General features: G+C 37.4%; 1 protein-coding gene across 1 annotated transcript; it reads left to right on the top strand.

The window, feature by feature from the left end:
- The first annotated feature begins 1924 nt into the window (after positions 1-1924).
- On the top strand, positions 1925-19841 carry LOC129279447 (glutathione reductase, mitochondrial-like). Its single transcript, XM_064111215.1, has 11 exons — positions 1925-2250; positions 8513-8628; positions 9679-9881; positions 10747-10801; positions 11308-11407; positions 12062-12148; positions 13768-13902; positions 14394-14505; positions 15334-15465; positions 17286-17419; positions 18033-19841. The coding sequence occupies exons 1-11, from the start codon at positions 2074-2076 to the stop codon at positions 18180-18182; spliced, it is 1401 nt and encodes a 466-aa protein (XP_063967285.1). The 5' UTR covers positions 1925-2073; the 3' UTR covers positions 18183-19841.
- The last annotated feature ends 2415 nt before the right edge of the window (positions 19842-22256 follow it).

Genomic DNA, 22256 nt, shown 5'->3' with positions numbered 1-22256 from the left:
CTAGGATTTTACACAAAGATCTCTTCAGAATTTTGGTGATATGAAATATATATATATATTATTTTTCATGTGAAAGAAAGAGCATAGAAGAAAGATGCGAGAATGGAAGGAGAAAGAAAGAAAGAGAGGGATGGGAGAGGAAGAGATAAAAGGGCCGTCTGCACCATCCCGAGTTTTCAAATTAGCGCGCTATTACTGATCCGGCAAATTATCCCGATCTGAACAATCTCGAGATTATTTGCAATGGAGACGCAATTATCGCACTAGTTCGTAGGATTGATCTCGAGATTGCAATCCCAAGTCAACTTGGGATTATTTGCAAAATAACACGCTATTTTACGAATTATCGTGCTAATTTGTCGGTGCAGACGCACTCGGGATTGTTTATTCACGGCGTCAGACCATAATGCATCGATGCTTCGCTCAAGCAGGAATCGCTCTTCTTGCGATGGTGGAGACGGGGTTTCTTGAATCTCGAGACTAATCGCGAAGAGGGCCGATCGGGCTAAAATCTCGAGATTGAGCAAACTCGGGATGGTGGAGCACCGCCTAGAGAGAGAGAGATGGAGGGGTAGAGGCAGTCTGACAGAGAGAGGGGAGGGGTGATAAGAGAAAATTGCGGAGAGAGAGTGAGGGAGCAAGAGAAAAATGCTAGAGAAAAAATATGATGGGGGAGGAACTGATAAAAGGGAAGTGGAGGGGGAAGGTTAGTTGTAGAAAGTAAGAGAGGGAAGGTATTTGATAGAAGAGAAGGCAGACCAAAAGCTGGATCATGAAATTAAGACGGACCAGGGCTCCGTAACACAAAGGTTTGCGATGAATCGCAAATATGAAAGAACCGCACTGATTGGTCCCTGGTCAGTATTTTAAACCTACTGCGCGTGTAACATTGATATTGATTGGTCAGTTCATTTAGCGATTGATCACTAATCTTTGTGTTACGGAGCCCAGGAGTAAAGACTTGCCATAATAAACAATTTCTAAAACAATAACTATCAGCCAATCAAATTGAATGATTTCAGTAGCTTGTAACTATTATTGCACTTATAATTGTTTATATTGTTATCAGTGCTCCCAGCTGATGGATGAGTTTAGTACCCATAAAGATTGAGGAAAATAAGAAAAGGCATATATGGATCAAATATGAAGGTGTGAGTGCAAGTATACATCACAAAATATTATAACAGCTTACAAAATAACCAGGAACAGTAGCATACGCAGGGGTGGTTATAGGGGTTCAAACCCCTTTAAAAAATTTTGGATACCCAACCCCCCAAAAAAATTTTTATTAAGACCTAGCTTTTTTTTTTTGCTTTTCATTTTTTTGTGGGAAGGAAACGACCTAAAATTGATGGTGAAGACTTTTTTTTTTTGGGGGGGGGGGGGGTGTCAGCATTTCATTCAGCTTGAACCCCCCACCCTTTAAAAAAATCCTGCATATGCCAATTGACCAGGAAAGGGTATAAAATACAAACATTAGTATAACTTAACATTTTTATATACTATACAACCATAAAAGAGGCAGAGAGTAGTTGAAAAAATATAAATAATTATTGAGAATATAATCATGCCTTTTTTTCTGGTCACGGTGACGTTTCTATGAAGAAAAAAAATGCTGAATCATCCAATGTTTATCACTCGATTTTTTTTTTTTTTTTGGTAATTTTTTTGGGGTCATGTTCAGGTAATGTGTGGTGCAACATGGTAACAGGATGATCATTTGAATGAAATTCAACAAGATTGTATATCACGAATTATAATGCGTGTTGCAATTTAGCAGATGAACCCTTGAGTAAACACTTTGTAAGGTCTGATCTCATATTAGACTAAAAAGGAAATACTGGGTCTGCGCACATCGATCACATAGACTATTTACACGGTTGGCCGATCATATCCATATCCGTCTGCTGAATTATTCGCTACATACACGTACACGCTACCGTACCGGTACGTATTCCAACTAAACTGAAACCAGCGACCTCGGTCAGCTCAGCTCGGAGCCGGAAAACTGTCAATTCATACTTTCATAGAACAAAAGCTACAGGCACAAACACAATTGGCATAGTCATTTTGATGCTTCGACTTCGACAACTGGAAGGGAGCTTTCGTCGTTTGTGCACGATGGCAGCCAAAGAATATGACTATCTGGTGCTCGGGGGCGGGTCCGGCGGTCTCGCCAGCGCGAGGAGGGCCACGGAGTTCGGCGTGACTGCTGCGGTCATCGAAGGCAAGCGACTTGGAGGAACTTGTGTGAGTATTGCTAAATGAAATACCCCGGTAATCAATGAACCCCACCCAAAGCAATTATTACTTTGTCTTGCATGTTTGGTTCCCGAAATGGTAAAAAAATACTGAATCTATCCATTTCTATTAAACTGCAGATTAAGAATTAATCCAGTCGAATTCCAAGAACAGAATTTTATTTTGAATTAAATTTTAGTAACTTTTTTTTTTATTTAAGTCATGAAAGTTAGATCTAATTAAAGTTAGGCCTAACTTAAGTAACGTTACATGTAGATATTCTAAAGAATCAAGGTAACTTGTATGAAAAAAAAATCAATGAAGTTTGAGTCTTGAGAACAACAGGACATGTTGTTGTTGAACAGGACAAAGATGAGCATTTGAAATAAATGTCAGAATCTCGAGTGCTATGAGTATGGCTGCAGATCCCCCATTTTTGATGCATCCAAGACTTGTAATGTAATGTCTCAGGAGCGCTATTCTCTCCTTTGTACCCTGAAAATATAATCCAAACCTCTATTTTTCCTAATTCTAATTGTGATTTGTATATCTTATGAAATCTTGATTTACATGTTTCCCCATGAAAAAAAAACACCTGATCTATTGATAGTTAATAAAAGTAACAATTTAAGAAAAATATTTAGATAAGTAATAAGGGATAGGTACTTATGTGTGACATTACATATTTTGTTTGCATTGCCAATGGGAGGAGGTCTACATTATTCGTGATCTAAAAAATCATATTTATACTCATGAAAGTCAAAACATTTGAAGCGGGGGCTGGTTTATAAGTTGAAATGGTAATAAGCCAATCTCCACTTACCGACTTTATGCGTGTAGAGATCCGACAGACAATCCTCCAATATAACAAAGTGTTCCAATTATTGCACAATCCCAATGACACAAAATCACACAAGATTATATCACAAAAAATAACTTGGCTAGCACAAGCGGTATTTGGATTTTCTCTTAGTGAAAATAACGGAGAAAAAAGGGTAGTACGCAAATTTGAAATGGTATGCTGTGGAAGATGCAATGGATGAATTTGCTCCAAGTGAGATGATGGAATCCACAAATGTATTAAGTTATTTGACGACGTTCTCAAGACACGTGTTTACTGAAGAAGAAAACTTTGAGAAGTGTGTCCGAAAAGAAAGTTGTAGTTTTCATCCCAAATGAGATGTAGGATGTAAACAAAGAGAGAGGGGAGAGAGAGGTACCAATTCAGAGAATTTACAGTGAGTCACAGGTGAATGTGCTGTGCTGAGGGTCATTCTTGACCACTTGTTGACATGTTTATTGCTAAGGAGTGGAAGTAACTGGTATCCAAGGGTAATGTCCTTTCGAAGATGATGAGTAATAGAAGACATAGTCCATATGAAGAAAATAATTTCTCAATTAAAATGAAGGACTTGAACAAAGCGCTTTGGAAAATGCACTTTTCGACCTGAACGAGTTTGTCTGATTTCAGGCTCGGTAGATGATGAAGAAGGAGTGATGGAGGGAGGCGGAGGCTTAGTGGTTGGTGTAGTAGTCACTTGAGAAGGTTTAGGATTGTCATGAGTAGATAGGCTTGGTTGAACAGTGGTTGGAACGGTTGGTGAAATGGGTGATTCCAAATATGCTGGTTTCAGACGGTCGAGACTGATTGTTTCATGCTTTCCTTTGAGTAGGATGGTGAAAAACTTATCAGCTCGCTTGATAATTTGATATGGGCCATCGTAGGGTGGTTGAAGTGGTTTCTTGACTGCATCATGACGCACAAAGACATGGGTGCATGATGTGAGATCTGGGTGGACTTGTGGTTTGCGATTCTGGACACGAGTAGGCTGAGGTTTGAGGTTCTCCATTTGTTTTCTCAGTCGATGTATGTAGTTGCTAGGGTCCAAATCACAATCATTCTGATTAGGTGCTACAAACTGACCTGGCAATCTTAAAGTTGTTCCATAAACCAGTTCAGCAGCGCAACATCCCAAATCAGATTTGACTGCAGTTCGAATTCCAAGCATGACGAGAGGGAGAGTTTCAGTCCATCGTGGAGAAGAGGTAGTTTTGAGTGACGCTTTAAGTTGCCGATGAAAGCGCTCAACCAGTCCATTTGATGCAGGATGATAAGATGTAGTTCGAATTCTAGAGCTACCAAGAAGATGAGTTAGAGCTTGAAAAAGGGAAGATTCGAATTGTCGACCTCTATCGGTAGTGATGGTTGAGGGAGCACCGAAGCGAGATACCCAGTGTGAAATGAATGCTCGGGCAACTGTCTCAGCTGATATGTCGGGAATAGGTATTGCCTCAGGCCATCAGGTGAAACGGTCAACACATGTGAGAAGATATGCATTGCCATTTGAAGGAGGAAGTGGTCCCACGAGATCGATATGAATGTGATCGAATCTAGCATCAGGTGTTGAAAAAGTACCTATCGGTGTCTTGGTGTGACGGTGTACTTTACAACGTTGACACTGTAAGCAAGTTTTGGTCCAATTTCGAACATCTTTGTTAATTCCCGGCCAAACAAATCTGTCTGTGATGAGTTTTTGGGTAGCATTGATGCCAGGGTGAGATAGGTTGTGAAGAGCATCAAATACAACTCGTCTGAATTTAGATGGGATGTAAGGTCGAGGATTGGTAGTTGAAGTATCGCATAGGATAGTAGAGTCAGAAATAGGAAGAGGTAGAGGTTCGAGTTTGAGCGAGGTTGAAGTGAGTTGTTTGAGTTCCTCGTCAACCTCCTGGGCAGCGGCGATGGCATTGAAATCAATGGTAGGAGTTGAAGTGAGGGAGTTTATTTCCATGCGAGATAGAGCGTCTGCCACTACATTGTGTTTTCCACTAATATGCCTTATATCTGTGCTGAATTGAGATATGTAGTCTAGGTGTCTGACTTCGCGTGGTGAATACCTGTCAGGTCTAGCATTAAAGGCATGAGTGAGAGGTTTGTGATCAGTATAGATGAAGAATTGTCGTCCTTCAAGTGCATGTCTGAAGTGACGAATAGTGAGATACACAGAGAGAAGTTCACGTCCGAATGTGCTATATCTTGTCTCAGCTGGCTGCAGGCGTTTTGAGAAGAAGGCGATGGGTTGCCAGTCATCGTCAATGTGTTGCTGCAACACACCTCCAACAGCAAAATCTGATGCATCAACCATAATGCAGAGTGGGGCATTAGGGTTTGGGTGTGAAAGGAGAGTAGCTTGAGCGAGAGCTGTTTTCACTGAGTTGAATGCATTGAGGGCTGTATCATCGAGATGGATTGCTTTGTTTTTCTGCTTGCATGCCAATAGATCGGTGAGTGGTTGAGTGAGAGTTGCACAATCAGGAATGAAGCGACGATAGAAATTGACTAGTCCTAGAAATTCTCTGAGTTTGCGAAGAGAATCAGGAACAGGGAAATTGTTGATGACTTTGACTTTCTCGGGAAGAGGGCGGATGCCGTTCTCATCAACAATGTGTCCGAGAAAGGTGAGAGAAGATGCGCCGAATTCACACTTGGCTGGGTTGATGACGACGCCATATTTTGAGAGTCGAGCGAAAAGTAGCTGGAGATGTTGCTTGTGCTCCTCTTCATTTTCGCTAGCGATGAGCAGATCGTCGATGTAGGCGTACACAAATGGAAGACCACGGGTTACTTCATCAATGAATCGTTGAAAAGTTTGTGCGGCATTGCGTAGCCCAAAAGGCATGCGTACAAACTCAAATAACCCAAAGGGTGTGGTGATGGCAGTTTTGTGTACATCTGCTTGATCGACAGGAATCTGATGATATGCTCGTACGAGATCGAGTTTTGAAAAAATTCGCTTGCCTGCTAGGGCAGATGTAAAGTCTTGAAGATGGGGAATGGGATATTTGTCGGGCACTGTATTCCTATTTAGTGCACGATAGTCTCCACACGGTCTCCAGTCTCCGGGTGTTTTCTTGGGCACCATATGAAGTGGGGATGCCCAGTTGCTGCTAGACGGTTGAATGATGCCTAGTTCCAGCATGTGGTCGAATTCCGCCTTCGCGATATTGTATCTATCGGTTGCTAGGCGACGAGGACGGGATGATACAGGAGGGCCTTTCGTCACAATGTGATGGGTGACGGAGTGCTTGATCTCAGCCTCCTTATACACAGGGCGTGTGATGTCAGGAAATTTTTCGAGGATAGATTTGTAGGCAGCTTGATTTTCTGGCTTCAGAAACATAGGGCTAATAGAAGGAGATGAAGAAAGGATGCCAGTAATAGATAGATTGGTAGAAGAGTCGATGAGCTTGAGATTGCGCACATCAACAAGAAAACCAAAGTGATGAAGGAAGTCTGCCCCGATGATAGGAATGGGAATATCAGCAATGATGAAAATCCATCTGCAAGCTCGACGCAGGCCGACGTCGAGAGTCAGGCTTCGCTCTCCATAAGTCGTAATGCTTGAGCGATTAACTGCTTGTAGATAGAATTTTGATGAAGGATGATGTTTTTCGGCTTTTGATGGAGGAAGAACGCTAACTTCAGCTCCTGTGTCGACCAAAAAACGAATTCCAGTTTTCCTATCAGTGATGTAGAAAAGGCGACTTTTTGATTTTGAGGAAGATTGGTTAGTTGTTGCTAGCTTTGGTTTGTTGGTGTCCTGTTTGTTTGAAGCCTTTTTGAATTTGCAAGGTGGTACACATTTGTGAGATTTTGTACCAAAGCGCCAATGATAATAACAATAATCTCCGGCATGTTGATGTGAGGGAGAATGATTATTGTGACGAGCTTGACGTTGACGATAAGCGTCGATAGCAATTGTGAGTTTTGATAGTTCTGCTCTTAAATCTTGAATAGAAGTACCAGTACTAGTAGTTGGTTGCGAGAAAGGGTGCTTTTGATTGCAAGTCGACATATTGAAGAATGTAAGTGAGTCGACAATGAAATGAGAAGAAGGGAGATAATAATTAGAACATTATATGACGAAGGATGACTGTTCTCATCACGTTGGTCGGGTTTTAATCACGTCGGGGTCACCAGTGAAGCGGGGGCTGGTTTATAAGTTGAAATGGTAATAAGCCAATCTCCACTTACCGACTTTATGCGTGTAGAGATCCGACAGACAATCCTCCAATATAACAAAGTGTTCCAATTATTGCACAATCCCAATGACACAAAATCACACAAGATTATATCACAAAAAATAACTTGGCTAGCACAAGCGGTATTTGGATTTTCTCTTAGTGAAAATAACGGAGAAAAAAGGGTAGTACGCAAATTTGAAATGGTATGCTGTGGAAGATGCAATGGATGAATTTGCTCCAAGTGAGATGATGGAATCCACAAATGTATTAAGTTATTTGACGACGTTCTCAAGACACGTGTTTACTGAAGAAGAAAACTTTGAGAAGTGTGTCCGAAAAGAAAGTTGTAGTTTTCATCCCAAATGAGATGTAGGATGTAAACAAAGAGAGAGGGGAGAGAGAGGTACCAATTCAGAGAATTTACAGTGAGTCACAGGTGAATGTGCTGTGCTGAGGGTCATTCTTGACCACTTGTTGACATGTTTATTGCTAAGGAGTGGAAGTAACTGGTATCCAAGGGTAATGTCCTTTCGAAGATGATGAGTAATAGAAGACAAAGTTGAGAAATGAAAAAGGATGAAATTTGGAAAATACTACACATTCGTAATATAACTTGTTCAATTTTTCATAAACTTTCATTGATATGTTTCTTTGATTTTCTTCTTTCACTCAAGTTAACTTTTTCACAGGGTTTCATTCTCTTTTAGTTTTAAGCATTAACTATCAGTCTATGGCTAACTGCATTTAAAACAAATTATATTCAATAGTATATTTTAAGCATTTATGTTTTACTCCCCCACAGGCTTGATTTCTCTGCACACTTCAGCATCAGTCAGACCACTGGTGGGGGGCACAGCCAGCCCATGCCCCCCCCCCCCATTTTGAGAGGCGCAATTAAGATTTACAATGTAAAAATGCTGTTAAAAACAGAAGTATTACCCCCCCCTTTTGAAAGTGAACACCCTGTTTTTTTTTTTGCTTGTCAAATTTTTTTGTCTTTTGTGGACGAAATATCCATATTTTTTGGTTGAAAACTTTTTTTTTAGCTTTTCAATTTTTTCCTTAGGAAAATTTTCCCCTCCCCCTTTGGAAAATCCTGGATCTGCCCTTAATAAGACCTTTCACTGGATCTGAGATGTATCTGATGGGGGGGGGGGGTTAGGAATTAACTTGCCCTTTACAAATTGTCAGTCGAGTTAAACAAGGGTTAAAAAATTCATATATTTTCCATTTCATACTTTGACAGGTGAATGTCGGCTGTGTTCCTAAGAAGGTAATGTTCAATGCTGCATTTCATATGGAAATGATTCATGATCATCGGGATTATGGCTTCGACGTTGATTATAAAGGATTTAATTGGAGGTAAGCAACTAGGACAAGAAAGAAGAGGACACTTTATAGTTCACACTGATAATATATCAATTTCATAAGAAATAGAAAAAAATATTTGTGAAGGTTTGATGAAAACCTATCAAAGAATACAGAGTTATAGATTTTTAATGTTTTCATCATATGTAAGCAGTAGCCCATATGGCATTTGCTGGCTTGCTGCCGTAATTTTTTTCATAATTTCCCATTTTTTAGTGGTTCATGATATTTTTACAGAAGTGGGTATGAAACAATGTGTCTGATGATATTGAAAGCAGAGGTTAAACTAAATGTTGTGAATTTTCTGAAGAAATGGCATTTGAGGAAATAATTTGAGATAAAGATGGGGGAATTAAAATCCATAACTTCTCAAAACCTTCACTTTATATGTTTTTTTTTTTTGATCTGCTTTGATTAAAACCAAAATGTCAGGGTGAACCTGTCCTTTATAATACTCTTAAAGCGCCAAAGCCTGAACCATGCTTCATATTCAAACTGCATTCCTTAAAATGTCACTTCCAGAACAAAATATGTTGTATGCAAATTTTGGAGAAAATGTAACCTTTCAAATGATACCAAAAGGTCCTTTATAATAAACTTATTAACCCAAGGTAAACACTTTTTGTAGAACTTTCCAAAAACTGCTGCCAGTGGACCCTGCATACATGATAATGTTTTTATAAATTCATTGAGTTATTATGAAATAAGCTGTGCTTTCCTTTTTAACTTTAAGTTTTTGTTGTTTCTCTTGTGATTGTAATTGTTAATGTATTCTAATGGGTGAGTGGATCCTTTTGCAACTTGACAACATTCCTGTTTGTAAGAGTGTTTAACTTAAAGTAAGTAGTTTTGAGCTTTAAAGGACAGCAATCTTTTCAATTCTCAGATACAGAAAAGGACTGATAATACATAAGATAAGCTAATGACCTGCTATCATCTTAATGATGACCATGCATTAATAGATTGTGTATCCTCAGTCAAATAGAAAAATATCAGCTGCAAATAAAACCTTATTTTTCTCTCCTACTTGTTTCCATTTCTCAGTATGATTAAAGAGAAACGTGATGCCTATGTCAAACGTCTGAATGGCATTTATGAAGCGAACCTGAACAAATCCAAGGTAGACATCATTCCTGGTCACGGTACGTTCACACCCGATGGATGCATAGAGGTCAATGGTCAAAAGTACAAAGGTCGTCACACCTTGATTGCTATAGGCGGGGAACCAACATTTCCAGATGTCCCAGGTATGTATAGAAAAAAAACGCTGTATGCCTAAAACCCATTTGTCTGTGCTGTAATCTAATTGATGTGTGTTTATGTACTCATTATATGTATTTTTGGTATATATATTTATATGATTAAAAATGATAATGATAATAATACCAACGTGCTTAGCTGGGTATCATAAAATACAATAAACAATGTTTTTGGTTTTAAATAAATGAACCTAAACCTGGACCTGATTTTCTTATAGAAGTAATTTTTTTTTTTTAAAAGTTTCAGGCCTTAAATTTCTATATCATTGGGACAGGGTCACTTTTCAGGGCTCTTTTTTATTTTCCAGGGCACCTTTGGGCATTTCAGGGGGCATTTTGCCCCAAGCCCCCATGTATATTTTTCCCAGCTTAGATAAATCAATACATTTTTCATAGGATGATGAGTTCATAATCGATCAATATTTTTAACTGTACCTAGATTTTAATAAGAGATGGTTAAATAACTTTTACATAATTCTGCAATATTATTGAAGAATTGCTCTTTTTTATTTTCCTGGGCACCTTTGAGCATTTCAGGAAGCATTTTGCCCCAAGCCCCCATGTATTTTTTTCCCATGCTTATATCAATACAAATATCACCTGAGATAACTTTATTTATTGAATTGTGTTCCTTAAATCTATTATGTCTTGTATTATTTTCGACCTTGTTATGTTTCATATTATGTACAATTGTGAAATGGAAATTAAATCAAATACATTTTGGTATATGATGATGGTTTGAGATCAAAATGGATCACCTTTTGCTACTTTACCATTAATGAACAAGAGATTGTTCATTCGCTTTAATTTGCTCTCATTCCCAAATTCTGCAATATTATTGTATTTTTCTTAGGTGCTGAGCATGGAATCAGCAGTGATGGATTTTTTGAACTGACAGACCTTCCAAAGTAAGTATAGCCTACATACCCAATGTATGTTGTCTTAGATACTTCTTCCCATGCTATGTCTTGAGAGATAATGGGAAAATATGAACTTTGAGACGTAAATCTTTCACAACTTTCTTTTTTTGTTGCCGACTTTTAGAGTGTTGCGAATATTTCCCAGGGTTTCATTCTCTTTTGATAAAATATAAAAAGCAAATTTCACCAAACTTTAAGTTACAGTCAATTTAGCCAAACCTAATAGTGATAACTTTTTCTGAATGACCACCTGATTTTAGAGACCACAATGTTGGTTTCCCTTCCAATATTCCCTTTGAAACATATATTTTAAAAAGCCTATGAAGACTATCTGCTTATGAAGACTGCTTTTTTTTTTTTAGTCTTCCTTGGTGGTCTTTGTATTGTCACCCGAGCAAAAATATTACTATGTAATGCAATCATCACATATCCTCTGGATTAGGCACTCTATAATATCCACTCATCATTATATAATTATCACGTTTCCAATATAGGAAGACTGCTGTGGTCGGAGCAGGATACATTGCTGTTGAAATGGCAGGAATCCTCAAAGAACTCGGAAGTGATGTGTCCCTCTTTATCAGGAGAGACAAGGTTGGTTTGTAGGGATTCAAATTGATGATGGAGGTGGTGAGAGGGATAGTGGTGGTAATGGTGGTGGTGATGGTGATGATAATGATGATGGTGGTTGTAGTGGTATTGGTGGTGATGATATTGGTGTTGATGAAGGTGATGATGATGGTGGTTGTGATAGTGGTGATGTTGGTGGTAATGATGGTGGTTATGTTGGTGACAGTGATTTTGGTGCTGCAGGTGGTGTTGGTGATGATGGTGGTGGTGGTTTTGATGGTGATGGTGGTGGTGGTGCTTCTGGTGGTGATGGTGATAATGGTGGATATTGATGATGGTGGTGGTGATGGTGATGATTTTGGTGGTGGGGGCAATGATAGTGATGATGATGAGGATGATGTTGGTAATAATGATGTTAATCCTGCTCCTTATATCAATGATTATTATGAAAAAATGATGATCATGTTGAAGATGATCAGATGATCGCTAATACTGATAATGGCAATGTATTCAATAAACAGAAGGCTATGAACCCCAATGGGATAAGATCTTAGTTTTGCCATAACCTTTTTTTTAATGCCAGAATTGCGAAAACTGAGCCATTCATTGGGTCAGTTGAGTCTACATTCTTGATAGCCATTCCTTTCAGGTTTATCTTCCTTTATATTTCTTATTCAGGCACTGAGGAACTTTGACTCCATGCTTTCTGAAAGTGTGACTGAGAGTATTGAAAACATAGGAATAAACCTGGTCAGGCAAAGCTCAGTAAGTAATATATTACCTGGGGGGTGTTTCACAAAGATTTAAGTATGAATTAAGTCGTTCTTAAATGCCGACGCGTACATGATATGCAACGCGCGATCTTATTGATAGATACGCATTAGTGCGCGTCCTCATGACACGATCTGACCAATGCGGTCAAGCCTTTCATACCGCAACTCGGTATTTAAGTGCGACTCTAAGTCATACTTAAATCTTTGTGAAACACCCCCCCCCTGGTGGGTGTTTCATAAAGCTGTTCGTAAGTTAAGAGCGACTTCAAGAATGACTGGTGAACCTTTCTTACCCGCTTAACCATCGTCAATGAATATACCAAGTTCCCCCACATTTTCCACAAGAATGGGTCACCAGTCGTTCATAAAGCTGTAAGTTAAGAACGACTTCAAGAACGACTGGTAAACCTTTCTTACTTGCTATTAATCATTATATGACACCTAGATAGATCCTTGTCATTTGATTGGTTGGTCGATATCGATCATTCAACCCATTTTGCAATGACGTAATCAACCGTGCAATTTTAGATCCATTCACCGTTCAATTTTGGATCCACACCAATTTTGTCCATTGCACGCGTGCACCCAGACTGCAGGCACCACTTGTGATTGCTGCGCGCATGTTGTCTGTACGCGATAATCTACAGACAGAGCTCGCACTGCATGAGCATATTTTGCATTGAAATTCACAAATTTCATATAAAAAGGAATCTATTTTTAGGTGTCATATAAACCAAATAATCAATGTTCTTTTCATTCGTGCAATGGACAGAATACTTCATTCGGTGAAAGATGAAATGAATGATCCATTCAACTTATTTCACTTTTCACCTCATGAAGTATTATATCCATTGCACTCATAAAAATTCATTATTTGTATACCAATGAACATTTGATGGTGATCCTTGTGGGAAATAATATTCCCACAAGTTTATGGTACTTACTAGAACTTGTGAAAGTTTCATACGTTAAGACATGATTTGCACAATTATGATATGAGAGCTCAACATCTGTAATACAAGTATGTAGCCATTCAATATATTGTGTGCACAAAGCTTCAATCTTCCTATCATCAACCAATCAGAATTAATGTTTTAAAATATGCAATAAATTATAAATCTTCATATTATAGGGCCTACATGGATATGAGGGTATTTATGGATATTCTCTGTTTATATCCTGTCATGGTAATGTTAGATGCAAGCTTTATGAGATCAATATTTTTTCAATATATAATATTCAACCTTGCTTTGAATGAAATTATACTCATTGAACTCTTTACCTCTTCTGAAATATTATTCCACACAGTTCAATTTGATAATTTTGTTGCGATTTCAGCATAACAATGCATGCATTATTTTCAAATATTCAGTACCAAATCCAGCTAATTTCCAATTTCAACTCCAATCTTGATTCCAATTTCACCTTTTCAATTTCCCAATTGATTTCAATATCAATTACAATTTAAAATTCCAATTTCAATTCTAATTTCAATCTCACTTTTAATTTCAATGTCAATATCAATTTTGATTCCAATTTCAATTTCAACTTTAATTCTAATTCTAATTTCAATTTTAATTTCAATTTTCAAATTTACTGTCAATCTTGCAGCCTGTGTCTGTTGTAAAAGAAGCAGATGGAACCCTAACCTATAACACAACAAGTGGAACATACCAAGGATTTGATTGTCTTCTCTGGGCCGTAGGTAGGCATGCCTTGACTAAGGGTATCGGCCTTGAAGATGTGGTAAGTCTTGAAGCTCGGTGATGATCAGGGCCCGGGGAATTTTTTTTTATACTGGGGGTGCTGATGTAAATTTGAAAAGCAAAAAACAAAACAAAAAAACATCAATGAAATGGAGGTCATTTTGGTCCCGAGAAATTTGAAAAGCAAAAAAAAGGAGGGGTTTCACTTCAAAATGGAGGTTATTTTGGTCCCGAGAAATTTGAAAGGCAAAAAAAGAGATCATTTTGGTCCCGAGAAATTTGAAAAGCAAAAAAAGGGGGGCGTTTCACTACAAAATGGAGATCATTTTGGTGCTGAGAAATTTGAAAGGCAAAAAAAGGTTTCACTACAAAATTTTCACAAAATTTTCGTTACATTTCTCAATTTTATCACATCTTCCAGTATTCCAGGGGATGCTGCCTATGGAAAATAATACACGCAGCACCCCCTCAATACCAGAAGTAAACACTAAACTTGAACTCACTTGCTGGTGCTCTTTGTTTTATTCTTAGGGTGTGAAAACCGATGCTAAGGGAGACATTGTTGTAGATGAATACCAGAATACCTCAGCACCTAATTTCTATGCTCTAGGAGATGTGTGTGGAAAGTATCTTCTTACACCAGGTAAATCTACTTTTATTTATTCATTTATTTATCTTCTAATTATTCATTTATTGATTGACTGATTCATTCAATCACTCACTCATACATTTGTATATTCATTCATTCATTCACTCACTGAGCGAAGTTGGCTCAGCCTGTCGAACCAAAGATGACTGAAGCCATTGCATTGTGTGTAAACGTCTCTCCCCTGTTTCATTGTCAATGTAGGCTACATTACAGTGGAAAATACTCTGTCCCTCGGATAGGATGTTAAATAGAGGCCCCGTGTATAGGAGAGTCACCACCTCTGCATGCTAAGAACTGACTGCACGTTTCGTATAAGAATAGGGGAAACCCCTGTGTAGTGGTCCACCTGCACTCCCCCAATCAGTTATATCGGGAGGAGAGACCTGCGGGTTGCAGTGATTCAGTTCGCTTTTCGCCTCCCAGGCACAGGTGACGGCAAACAAATAATGATACTAAAAACGTTGAAATTGAATTTTGCATCTGATTGCAAATATCTTCTTGCAACACCCCCTAAGATTCATGTTGTTTATAAATATCTCACTACAAAGCTTAGAACTGCATGTAGGAAGAGATCAAAGGCACATTTAAACTTTTGTTTTTACCTCACTCCATTTAAGAATTGAATTCATTCCTTGTAATCTTATGCAACTACATTCTTGAAATTTTACTTGACATCCTAACTGTATAAATACCAATGACTCTGTTTATAATTTTCAGGCTGATGATGAGGTGTGACACCTCGAAACATGTTCCGTTTATTAAAATGTTATGTTCTATTCTTTATTTTTGTCTGCAATTTGTTTTTATCATTTTTTTTTATAGTTGCTATTGCTGCTGGAAGAAGACTATCCCATCGGCTTTTCAACAACGAGAGCTCCTTGAAATTAGATTATAGTAACATCGCGACTGTTGTTTTCTCTCATCCGCCTATCGGTACCGTCGGAATGACAGAAGGTAAGAATTCATCATCGTGCCATAGCCAGGGTAATAGTATGCAGTGCTTAGAAACATTGTATCAAGCGCTGTGTTAATGTTGCATGTTATTACTATGATACAGAACAGTCCACATTTGTTTTCTATACCTCATTGTTAATCACCGAGATATACTTTGGGTCACGATTTAAGGCCCAACAGTATCACTAACGATGTTAGACCCGAGAAAATACTGATTCTCTAACTTGATTTCCTTGTATATATTTTAGCTTTTGAAGTATTAATCAAGAGTGTTTTTTTTTTTTTTTTTGCTCTTGCCTGATTATTATTTTGGTTTAAAACGTTGGATAGGGGAAGGCGGGGTAAGTTGAGCATAGGGGCAAGTTGAGCCACCGCCCCCAGGCCAATAATGAATGAGTCAGACATTATGGTGGTGTCATGTATTGATGACCCATTACATAACTATTAACCCCACCACATTGTTTTCAACTTTGAAACAAAAAGTATATTTTTAGAGGGAAAAATACAAATTTCAGCCAAAAAAGTAAAAAAGGGTGTGAAATAGATAAGTGTTTTTTACACACACACTTCTTTACATATAATAAAGCATAAGAACAACATTGTCAGTCCAGGTATGGATCTTCATTCTTGTCACAGTCTTTTACATGATGGATATATAAGAAATGTGTGGATGCGAAATTATCGCATTTAGTTCGGACTGGGGTAAGTTGAGCCAGCAAACATGGGGCAAGTTGAGCCATGGTAATTCTTATGGTAATGTAAACAAAAACACAATCAAACCTTAAAAAGCCATCGATATGCAGGCAGAAAAGAGCAAATTCACATGACAGTTCTTTTACTTTTAGAGAATGTTGGTATTTTTAGAGAATTAGCAAGTGAAAAGACTTTAAATAAAAAATTGACATGCTGGTTCTTCCCGCATACATTTTGTACATAGTTTTTATGGCTCAACTTACCCTCGAAGGTGGCACAACTTACCCCATAGATGGGGCAAGTTGTGCCACTTTACATCGTTTTTTTCAAAGGTCACAACGACTTTCAGTGTGGGGGTAGAAAGTTGTATATAGGTGAAAAAGATTTCCCAAGAATCATATTTAAAGGCAAGGTACTTATTTCTACAATATTTATTAGTCATATCAATTCTATCATGCAAAATGCAAAAAGTGTCACAACTTACCCCGCCTTCCCCTACAGGTGTTTTGTTAATAGGTATTATTGCCCCCTTACTACACTCTGAAAAGGTTAGTTGTTTTAGCATGAAAATGTAGGGGGACACAATGTAAGTTTAGTGTTATATTGGAAATGTATGAATGAGTCGTGGAGTTTTCAAAGAAAAGAGCTTAGGTTAGCAAACAATTAAATCAAAGGTGATTTAACTCTACATGCAACCTATGTTACGTTGGAATATTATGGGGAAACAAATAAATGGGTACTCTGGGCCATTTTGCCCCTGGAATGTTAGAAGAGACCTGGAGCCTGTTGCATAGAGGTTACCATTATAGTAAGTTTGCCATCCCATGGTAACTACCATGGTATCGATGATCAACAGCCAATCAGAATCAAGGATTTCATGCAAGTTACCATTGGATGGCAAAGTTACCATAATGGTAACTTTTGTGCAACGTGGCCCTGGAAATTAACAAAAGGGCCTCAGAAAATCCTCATTCACTGCCATCTTGAAGCTTATCTAGTGTAGCAGATTAGGCATTAGGTCGTCGAAAAAAAACTGACTCCAAAAATAAAAAGATTATTATGTTTGCCTGACATGCATGTTTATAAAATCTATGCTATGTTACATCTATCCCTTTTTATCCATTCAGCGGAGGCTATTGCAAAATATGGTGGCGATAATGTGAAGGTTTACCAGTCCACTTTCACCAACCTCTACTTTGCGATGACAGAGAGGAAGGAGAAAACAAAGATGAAGCTTGTTTGTGCTGGAAAGGAAGAAAGGGTAAGTCAGGATTAGGGAAAACAGGAGATCACAAGAACTAGTTGATCTAGATCATTTTATTCTAAACATGTTTGGGTGTTTTTCACTTTTAAGTCAACACACTAATTTGGTGGGCGGAGGGGTTGACAAAATTGCCTGAAATGAATTGAAGAGATATCTTTACCACCTATTCTATGACATTCAAGATCTGACTTAGACTAGGTTGGTTTTTCATAAAGCTATTCGTACATAACACAAACTTTAAGAATGACTAGTGATCCTATGTTTGGAGCTAAATCAGCAAAAATGAAAATTTTGGAATTATCATTTACCACAAAAAAAAGATCTCCAAACGTGTCTAAAATTGTGGGTAAAGTCATACGTAGCTTGCAGCTTTATGACCACACCCCACCAGAGTTCAGTTCAATTCATTTATTTATTTTCCAATGTTGCATTATAAAATGTACGAAGGTTTGAAACAGGTAGCACTTCGAGAAGCTTACGCTTGTCGAGCAAGGTGCTCCCTTACAAGAAACAGCAGCAACAAAAAATATCAACATAACATAAATAAACGTAAGAATATATTACGAAACGCACAAAGTATACCCTCTATTCTCCGTTTCATTTGGTACAGGTCGTTGGGCTTCACATGCAGGGTTTAGGATGCGATGAGATGCTGCAGGGTTTCTCCGTTGCTGTCAAGATGGGCGCTACCAAAGCCCAGTTTGATGAAACCGTCGCCATCCATCCGACCGCTTCCGAAGAACTTGTGACGATGCGTTAGGAGCAAGTACTCTTTTCGTTCATCCACCGAGATGATGCAGGATTAAAGGCCATGTTCCATGAAATCTATCAAGTTAAAGCTACTGTTATAAGCAACCAGAATCCTGTCATTCGATAGGCTAAAACATAATTTTTCAAAAACTTCCGGACCCTGACTAACAAAGAGTAATGAATGATCTGGGTTCCATTTCATAAAACTTGCTACAAAAACAAATTTATATCAGTTAAAATCTACTGAAATCCTTCAATCTGATTGGCTGATATTAAATTTGGTATAGAAATCGTGCATTTGTTATTGTATCAAGCTTTTATGAAATGGGATTCTGATCATTTAACAACTATGAATAGCCAGGGTCATCAACTTCTGCAATGTACGGTACACGTGTATGATGTATACTCATACATAAATCATTGTCTTGACAAGTACATCAGTGTGCTTAGAACTCTTTGTTTTCAGATGGGCATTGTGTGTGCACCCTGTTTACATGGAAAATTATGACATTGATGGCTTTCCATATATATTGACTAGATAAATCTTTATGTGAGAACGTTCCCTAGTGTAAATTATGTGATAATGATTCTTGTGAGAAGGGTGCCTTTCAGGTTTGGTATTGGGAGATTAGGGCCACTGAGGCATAAGTCCGTAGATCTGTTAAGAAGCACAAATCAGTATATAAAAATCTGCCATCTTCCTCATTTTCACAACCCCCTCCCCCTCTCTCATTCCAAGTATCCACTTCTATTATTTATGCGTATGAATTCAAAGCAAAAAACAAGGATATACCTTAGTCAATTTTGTTAATTTATAAATATGCTTTCATTATTGATTACTCAATCAGTGTACAATTTGTTATATTTACCAACAGTCATGTTGGGTGTATGTATAGTATATTAAGTTAATGCATATAATGCTCTTGTATTAACAATTTTTAATTGATTTTTTAAATCAAACATAATCATGCCATAGTCAGTGACAATCATGAGGGAAATATTTATCCATTTCAGGTAGATAAGAGATATTATCACCCGTATCAGACATCTGAGCTGGTCATTTACAAAACCGTATTTCCCTGTATTTTATTATTATCAGGAAGGGATAGGTATATTGTTTGTATTTTCCTCGGTCTCAATGCACGTATTGACTTTGCATGCAGAGATGACACAAAATATACCTTTGTATTTTCCCTGGTCTCACATCCGGGCCTTTGAGGAAGCGAATGAAGTGATACGCTTCATAATGTTCCGCGCACCAACGATCTACGTCATAATAAAGACAACGCTGGATATGGGCGCTTGCAAGTACGTCATAATGGTAAAGTGCAGAGCCTAGACACTGATATCATGACACAACAGAACTCTATTCTTAAAAGATATCACTGTTATCATGATTTTTGCTCTAGATATCTGATTTGGATGATAATAAAAATATTGACTGCCCTTCTTTCGGGGAACATCAAATATATTGCCCTTAAAAGACCCATATTGCCCTCGTCTAAAGACTCGGGCCAATATGATTCTTTTGCTGGCAATATATTTGATGTCCCCCTCAAGACCAGTCAATATTATATAGATATATGTTGTCATTTATATTTGTTTGTTGAATGAAGACAACTCTTTGGATGGATTATGTTTATCCAATAAAACTTAGTCTTGTATGCATAAGATCTCCATAACTGAAGTTCCGTTTATAAGGGAGTTCTTAACCAAATACCCTATTGGTTAAACCCGTAAACCTCTTAAAATACCTGTTCAGACCTTGATTCATTTCTGGGAATCTCTCATGTTGCATCTTGTCGGGGATTCTTCACGTCAAATTCCCTCTCTGCCAATCAGATGCAAGGATTTCAGTAGCTTATAACAGATGTCATACAAATCACTGGCATAGTCTTTCATGAAATGCTTCCCAGAAAACAAGCATTGGCGTATATTAGTACTATTATTCGTAGCCTAGACATTCCTTGCTAGCTATCAGGGTACCCATAAGCAACCTTTTTGAAAGGTATTCAAATATATGTATATATAATATATATATATATATATAAATGATATTATATGTGACATAAATCAAATAATGTAGGCTGATTGGTTTAAATAGCATCATGTGACCAAACATATTGTCACTATTTTGCGATGATGTTGAAAATGAAACGCCCACTGAAGAAAAATTTCTATTCCGACGTTGATGATGGAATAGTGCACTATTCCATCATTGACGTCACAGATCATTGACACAGATCGCGCAATATCTTGGGCGCAGGCACAAATGCGTGTTCCGCTGAGCGCGTAGCTTCAGGAAAAGTAGGTCAGTCAGCGCAGCATGTTTCTAGAATCTATATTTTGGTTCAGATTTTTAAAAAGATGAACTACGTGTACAAAAACTAGATTATCAAGATCTGTTGTTTTAACTTATTAAATGTAGGATGTAAAACAAATATACCAGGCCTTTATTTCGAAAGTATAGAGGGAATTATTCATCCTCGGTTGTACTGGCAAAATTACTGTTTACTAAAATTACTATTACTAATAATAGTAATGCCAGTCCAACCTCTGACAAATAATTCCAGCTATACTTACTCAAAGCCTGGTATATTTGTATATTATCTGTATAGTTTGGAATGTCTATGTATCTCTCATCAACTTTTAAATTCAGTCACTTTTCAGAGGAGGTGTTGCACGAAAATATTTGCGATCAATTGCAAATTTAAATTGATACGTACATTTATATCAATTGCAAGTATAGCAAAATTTACTTTTACTTTTTGGTGACACAAAAGTGCCTCATAAATCTGTGACACTCTCTGACTGTTGCAGACCTTTTAATATGCAATGCTCGAACAAGGCTTGATCCATTGATTCAACCCATTATGCATATGCCAGAGATAACCCGGTAGGGTCTATGTAAAATATGCATTATTTTGAAATCAAGTCATATTCAATGAGTTGATATGAGCGAATAGAGACATACAGCTAACTTCATAGCATTATCAATTTTGATTGTATTTAGAAATCTAACTTTTTCTTACAAATTGTTAACAATTTGATTGATATTGATTGTTTTATGTTATAAAAGAATGGTGTATGATTAGGTATTTTGTATATGTGGTAATGAATGATGAAATCAATTCTAGTTTAATATTGTATGTTAGAATTCATGTCATGAATCTTTGTTCGTAAATGGTGTGACAAAAATCAGCAACAAAGATCGGGATTTGTATATGTGGTAATGAATGATGAAATCACAAGTTACAAGTGTTTAACAGACCTGCCAACCAGTATGTTTTTGGTGTATTTAGTACGTTTTTGCAACCAAAGTACTTTTTTTCCTTAAAAAATATGTTTTTGTAAAAAATTACAAAATCGTAATTTATTGAGAAAAATCATCTCTATAATCTCTATATGTCTCTATTTCATAAAACTTACACAAATATGGTTATTAGATCAATGTAATTTTAGGTAACTTTTTTTTTTTTCAATCATTTTGTTAAAACCAGGGTGAGATATACACATGTTTAAATGTTGTTGTTTTTTTCATCTGCAAGAGCAGTGCGCATTTTAGCTTGCATGCAGCTTGAGCGCCTCGATGAGCGAGTGCGCCACACATTTTATTATGAAATATATGAAATACACTTTTTTGGGGGAAAATACACTTTTTGTTATCACAGAATATACTTTTTCATTCCCAGAGGTTGGCAAGTCTGGTTTAAACGTAGTGCTAAAGAGCCCACCTCTGCTAATAAATGTGTATTATCATTATTGATTAGACTGTTTTAGCACTACAGTTGATTGCTGACCTTGCATCATTATTGCTGTTAAAGAATATGGCCCATGTTCTCAAGTCCGATTCGACTTATGCCATGGTCTAACTCTGTGTTAAAAGTATGGGAAGCCAAATATTTAAAAATTGCATTTACATTAATTTTTTCCTGTCTTATCATATCTTGGCTCTTTCCTAATATTTTAATGTTGATGAGAATCATTTCAGTAATTATTCTCAGTCAGATATGAATGGTTTTAATGTCAAATGAGCTGACAGATTGAACTTGTCCTGTATATGTTAAAGATGACTGTCACAATT

Source organism: Lytechinus pictus, chromosome 16 (genome assembly GCF_037042905.1).
Source record: "Lytechinus pictus isolate F3 Inbred chromosome 16, Lp3.0, whole genome shotgun sequence".
NCBI lineage: Eukaryota > Metazoa > Echinodermata > Echinoidea > Temnopleuroida > Toxopneustidae > Lytechinus > Lytechinus pictus.
Note: the sequence above shows the minus strand (reverse complement) of the source record. Positions and strands in the feature narration are given on the sequence as shown.